At 56.6% G+C, this 6,626-nt stretch overlaps 1 protein-coding gene across 1 annotated transcript; it reads right to left on the reverse strand.

The window, feature by feature from the left end:
• Positions 1-237: 237 nt before the first annotated feature.
• On the reverse strand, positions 238-4,802 carry EOMES (eomesodermin). The gene is made up of 6 exons (XM_084508861.1): positions 3,972-4,802; positions 3,689-3,843; positions 3,453-3,574; positions 2,878-3,036; positions 2,726-2,787; positions 238-2,044 (listed from the first exon to the last, which is right to left on the reverse strand). Exons 1-6 carry the CDS (start codon positions 4,748-4,750, stop codon positions 1,309-1,311), a joined length of 2,013 nt encoding a protein of 670 aa, XP_084364987.1. The 5' UTR covers positions 4,751-4,802; the 3' UTR covers positions 238-1,308.
• Between the last annotated feature and the right edge of the window lie 1,824 nt (positions 4,803-6,626).

The raw sequence follows: 6,626 nt of genomic DNA on the forward strand, positions 1-6,626 counted from the left end.
AGAAAGGGTGCAGAGTAGGAGATTTACAGGGAGAAGAAAAAATAAATAGTAAAACCTAATACAAGTAGCAGCATCTACCTGAACACAGCAGCAAGGAGAAACTTTAAAGATGTTTAAATTTGGAAACATCTCAGTCCCCACTCCTTAAGGATGCAGCATCCCCAGGCTTGGGCTCCCTCCTCCCCCCCAGCTGGAATGCCCAAAAGAGGCAAAGAAGCAGAGAGCCAATCCCACTCATCCCTGGCAGCACCACATTTATTAAAAATTACTACTATGTACATAAAAAACAGAACCAACTTTCACGGGGAGAAGTTCGTGTGCCAGTGCTCTAGGGTTGATGAGTTTAAAATGGCTGAAACTATAGGCAAGGAAAGTGGGTAAGTTACATCACTTCCAGTTCGACACAGGGCAGCTGAAAGTCAGTTTACATACACGCAAATAGAAATCTGTTAATGGTCTTTGCAATGCTCCATATGCTAAGTTTGATTAACCAAGATATGCCTTTTGAACTTCAAAGCACCACCGGAGGTCCTTCTGGCTGAACAACTATAGGTCAACTATTCATACATTATTCCACAATATGCTACAGTGTACCTAGACAAAACACAACTGTACACTTTTGATTTTTTTTTTGCCACCTCAGTAAAGGTTAGGCTTTTGGGATGGAGGCATGTTCTTATGCAAGTTCTGGACAAAGAAGAGTCAGATCTGGTCATTATAACACCATTGCTAGCAACAGGACCTTAGATTAAGAAAACCCTGCCTGGCAAGCAGGCCTTATTTTTTTTAAGCATCTTCTGCCAAAGAAAGCCTTAGCTGAGCAGCATCCAACTCAGCCAACTGTGCTGCAGACAAGGGTTGAAGAAACCAGCTTGCCCTAAAGCAGAATGTAGCATCTGTGCAGCCCCCCGCAGCCTAGCCCCCTTTTTAATCAGGGGGGCAGGCAGGGAAGACAGTGAAATTTGGGATCCAACCCCCCGTTTCATTGCTCAGCAGTGCATAGATTTGATCAGGCCTCTGAGCTAAGCCAAACTGTACACTTTAGTGTCTCCAATAAATAAGCCACCTTGTAAAAAACCTAGGCTCCTGCTTACAGCTTCCACATGCGGCTCCTTCTAGAAGGAGATAAGTATCATAATTTGCTCTTTCCCTACTTAGTTACCTGCAACAGTCAAAAAGCTTTGGCACCTTCTTTAGAATTGCACACAACAATTTAAGGTGGAAGGCAAGAGTCTTTTTGGCAATTGTAATGCAAAAAAACCAAGGCCACCCTGAAAATAAAACAGCCAACTGGAGTAAAAGGATGCTTTAAGAACTAGTATAGAACGCATAGTAGCCCATGCCTTTTGAAGTGTCTTTGTTATAGTCCTCAGCATTAATGTCCTCACATTTCATGGATGGGGAATTTTCATTGCTTGAAGTGCTAGGGGAGAGCCGTCTTCGCTTACAAGCACCCGTGTAGACCCCAGAATCATTTGAATCTAGAGACTTTATGGAGGGTGGAGTCTCTATCCAGGACGAGCCAATTTCTTCTTTCACCTTCTCCTTGGAAAGCTGGTCTTCAGAGAAGCCTGGAGGACTTGTTCTGGAGGTCCAAGGTAATCCCGTGGTCATTTTCCTCTGGTAAGAGCCCCTGCTCCCCCAGCCAGCCATGGATGGAAATGTGGGGTCAGGGTAGTATCCCAGAGCATGGGATGTCTGAAGCGGGAGGGATTTAATGCCATAAGGGAGCAAGGTGCTAGGAGAATACTCCGTCTCGTAGGAGTTCATGTCCAGTTTGTTGGCACTGGGCTGCTGTACAGGAGTAACAAACCACCGCTGAGGAGGGCTGGCCACCTCTTCGCTCTGCTGCGGGGAGAGCAAGCCATTTGTCTGCGGTACGGTTCTCTCCCCATTGTAAAACCTGGCTGGGGGCAGGTTGTTGACAAACTGTTCTTGGAAGAACGGTTGCACGCTGTAGCGGGCGCCAGGGACGATCTGGTGGGATCTAGGAGAATCCGTGGGAGATGGAGTTAATCTGTCATTTTCTGAGGCTGTGTACATGCTACAACGTAAAAGAGAAACACTGAGAGTCATTCCTTCAATTCCAAGTACAGTATTAAGAAAAAAAAAAAACAAAACAAAACAGGAAGAAACTGAGTTATTTCCTAGCTAGAACTACAATCAAGTTGATCTGGAAGTTCATTTTCATCACCTTTACAAATTCAGGTTGCTTTTCCTAGACCGGGATCAAGTTTATAATATTGCTACCATCAGTATGCACTGTTATCTGCCAATCAATTTTAAATGAAATGCAGCCCTTTGAGAAGCTAGACTTGAATACCTACAACTACAGGTTTTCAGAGACAAGCGTCAGAAATGGATGACTAGGCAAGCCTTGCTTACACTTTGAAGTCACCTATCCTGTACAGATACTGCTGATACACTGCTGCCTGCATCCAAGCCAGCTAGGTTTTGCCAGTGTATTTAACCAAAATTCAGCAGCCTGCTGTAAAATGCAATCAAGATGATGCATCAACTCTTCAAACAGACATATGCCTAAGACAGACATTTAACATCTTTAAAAAGAGCTCATGAGCCAGCAGAGCTGCTAGTAGAAGTATAACTGCTTCTGAAGAACTGAAGTATTATCAAAGAGCTTCCCTTTTTCTTTTTAGACATGAGTATTTGAGGGCAGAATCGTGCCTCAAAGACAGAAACAGCTGCATGACAGACATGTACTTACGAGTCATAGTTGTCCCTGAAGCCCTTGGCAAAAGGATTGTGATCAATTTTGAGCTGCGTAATCTAAAAAACAGGAGCAGAACACTGTAAAAATGACATGCCGAACCCACACCACCCGATTTTATACCCATAGTTTTATGCACCCGTGCTTACATCAGTGTTTTGATATGCCGTAACCGCTATGAACTGCGTTTCAGGGAAAATAAACGTCTGAGTCTTGGAAGAATCATTCAGATCTTCGACCCCGTCTTCGGTCACTTCCACAATGTGGAGCCGAGGCTGGTACTTGTGTAGAGACTGCAGGACTATCATCTGAAAGGAACCGTGGAAGACAATGCTAAATCAAACTGCAGCAACCTTTCCGCTTCCAGGCAATAAAAGTCCTTTTAATCCTCTGACTCGGGAAGGGGGAGATTTTCGCTGCTAGCGGGAGAGGACTCACAGCAGGCAGCCCTCTGCTCCGCTAGGTTACTAATATGCTAAGTTCTGTAAATGCAGCAAGTCGAGAGCTATCAGCTGCACTTTTTGAACAACCCTAGGCTAAAGACATCTCGCTTAAAGACAAAGGAATTCACGCAGACACTTCTAACATCGCTTCTCCCTAGGAAGACAACTAGAAAAGCAGATTTACAGCCCGTTAAGAAGGGAACAAGTGACAAGGACACTGACCTAGCAGCTCGACAGGCTGGAAAGCCCCGAGAGCCCGGTGTCCCCGTGTCGCCATTTACCTGCGCGTTGTTGTTGTTGGCACCTTTGTTGTTCGTCAGCTTCAGCTTCCCGAAGGAGATCTCCTGCCGCATCCAGTGCGCCCCGGTGTTGGGCGACTCGGGGTGGACGTACACCTTGTTGCCTAGGGAAAAGCCCCACATCAGCGGGCAGCCAACGAGAGGAGCCCTGCCAAAGGGCTGGGAAGCAGGGGGGATTTTTGGGGGAAGCCGAGCCGGGCGGGGAGAGCCGCCCTTACCTTGCATGTTGTTGTCGGCTTTGCCGCAGGTCACCCACTTGCCCCCCTGGAAGCGCCAGTGGTTGGGGTCCGCCAGCACCACCTCCACGAAGACGTTGTAGTGCGCCGTGGGGTTGAGCCCGGTGATGTTGAAGCTCAGGAAAGGGAACATCCTCCTGCGGGAAGGGGAACACCACCATGCTGCATGCGGGACGGGAAGACCACCTCACCGCCTGCCCGGGAGCCTGCCAGCATCCCACCCACCCCCGTGGGACCCCCGCGCCCCCCTTCCCCGGCTTCTTACCGGCCCTGCTTGGTGATGATCATCTCCGTCTGGTGCCGGTGGAACTTGAGCCACAGGGGCCGGTTGCAGAGGAAGACCTGAGCCCGCAGCCCCGGCCCGGCTGCCGGCACCCCCAGCGCCCCGAGCCCCCCGCAGGAGCCCCCCGCCGCCGGGTAGGGCCCGTAGAGCCCCCCGGGGGCCGCCCCCTGCCCGTACTGGTACCCCCCTCCGCCTCCAAACTGCGGCCGGCCCCCGGGGGGGCACACGGCTCCGGTGAAGCCCCCGGGGGACAGCACAGAGCCGTAGGGGTAGCGGGGCGGCCCGCCGGGGGGCTGGTAGACGGCGCCGTGCTGCGCTCCCGGTGGGTAGGGAAAAAGGGCGCAGGGCCCCCCCAGCTCGCCCCCCGGGGGGCCGGGGGACTGCAGGTAGTAGCGCTCGGGGCTCAGGCTGTCCAGGGAGTAGCGGGCTGCTGCTGCCGCCGCCGCCGGGGGCAGCTCCTCCTCCCCGCAGGGGGTGGCTTTGCGGCCGTCGGCTTTGGGGGCGGCGAAGGGCGGCTCGCCCCCCTCCGCTTCGCCCAGCATGGTCGGGGCCCCCCCAAACTTCTTGGCCGCCTTCTCGAGCTCCAGGCGAGGCGGGGAGCCCGGCCGGGGCGGCCCGCGGGTGCTGCTGCTGCTGCTGCTGCTGCTGTTTCCTCCTCCTCCTCCTCCAGCGCCTCGCCCGCCGCCCTCCAGCGGGTAAAAGGGGGCTCCCGGCAGGGGTGTTCCCCCCGCTGCAGCCAGCAGGGGTTCGCCCAGCTGCATCCCCGGCGGGCGGCGGTGCCCAGCAGCCCCCTGCCCGCAGCCCGCTGCCGACCCCGACCCGCAGCCGCGCAGCGATGCGCCGGGGCCGGGCCCGGGCCGTTTATACCCCGCTCCTCGGGCAGCAGCCGGGGAGGGGCATGGCTCGTCGCCGCCTCCCCCGCCCCCGCCGGCCCATTGGCTGGCCCGGGTGACACTAATTTAATTAGACAGCTACTAATTGGAACAAGTCACCTGTGACTCTGGGGTGCGCGTCCCCGGCACCCCCCCTCCTCCCCCACATTCCCTCCCCGTCCTCCCCGCAGCCGGCTGCCTGCATCACCCCCATCACCCCCCAAAAAAGAAGGGCCAGGCGAGCCCAGCCGTCCCCCGGTGCCCTCCCCGGGTGTCACTGGGAGGCACCCCGCACCTTACCGGGGGGGCTCGGTGGGAAGCTGCCGGTGCTCGGGAGGCCGGTGGCCGGTTCCCCGCAGCCCGCTTTCCCCTTCGGAGGATGGGGAGGTTGCCAGAGCCCGAAATGCGGGAGCGATCCGTTCCTCGCTTTCCCCCGGATGGGAACGGCCGCCCCGGCGGGGGAGGGAACGGGGATTTGGGGAAGATTTGGATGCCCGCCTGATTTTGCGGAACGGGCAGAGCCCGCACCAAGGATTTGGCAGCTCCAGCCCCGCAGCCCCTCTCCCCGCAGCCGCCCGCATCGCGGGGAGCGCTGCAAGCCCGGTGCCTCCTCCTCGGGGCCGAATTTGAGGGCGGCCCCAAGGAGAGGCCAGGATTTCGTTGCGGGACGCCAGGAGCCGCCGGCGGAGCCGCTCCGCATCGGGCTGCCGTAATCCGCAGCCAGCAACCGGAGCGGCTCCGCAGCGGGACGCGGATCTTGCTCCGGATGCAGCCCGCACGGCGGTGCCCGGCCCGTTTTTGGGGTTCGGGATCCGGGGTTTCACCTGCGTCCCCCGGATCCCAACCGAGAGGCGGCTCCGGGGGGAGCGGTCCCCGCCGTGCCACCTGCGGGGTGCCCGGGGGGGGCTGGTGACAGCCGGCACTGCCCCCTAACCCGCTGCCCCCAGCCCCCCGTGCGCTCCGGGACAGCGTTTTCCCGATTTGGCGTCCGAGGAAAACATCGAAATAGTGCCGGGGAAGCCCGGTGCTCCGGCACGGAAAGAGATTTGGCGATGCTTCTGTGCAGGGTGTAAGGGAGCGAATTTTTCCAGGATCACAGACCGGCCACGGTTTGACACAGGTGCCGGTCGCTGCTGAAAGCTGCTGCGGTTTTTCCTCCAAAATTTGGCTAACCTCGCGTTTCAGAGAGAAAGGCAGAAAACCTCCCGATGATGCTCCGGGTGCCAGCGGGATACGGGGGGCAGGAAAACCGTGGCCGTCCCGCTACAAGGGGAGCTTTCCACTTCGGTACGAAATACACCTGCGGTGAAGTTTCCCTAACGAATTCAGGTTTCCTTCCAGCTCTTTCCGGAGCAGGGGGGATTTTCAGCTCAGCTCGGAGCAGCCCGGCCTCGACCCCAGCCTCTGAACACGCAGCTCCCCCCAGGCCGGCCGGCACCGGGGACGGGGATGGGGACGGGAACAGGGACAGGGACAGATACGGGGTCGGGGACAGGGACAAGGACGGAGACCTGCCCGCCTTCGGCTGCCCTTCGGCTATGCCAGGGTTTGAGGGCGCAGCCTGAAATGTGGATGCTCGTTCACGCAATCTGCACGGTGCGGAAAAAGCCCCAATCCCCCGCACCCCGCAAATTGAAGTGGCCATCGCAGGCACCTGCCGGACTCCCGGGACCCGGGATCTCATTGCCCTGGCTTGCAATTCTCCCCCCGTGGGTCAGAGAGGCAGCCGTGGCATTGCCCCACACAGTCCCTACAAGTCGGCTCT

Source organism: Aythya ferina (assembly GCF_964211825.1).
Source record: "Aythya ferina genome assembly, chromosome: 2".
NCBI classification, from domain to species: Eukaryota; Metazoa; Chordata; class Aves; order Anseriformes; family Anatidae; genus Aythya; species Aythya ferina.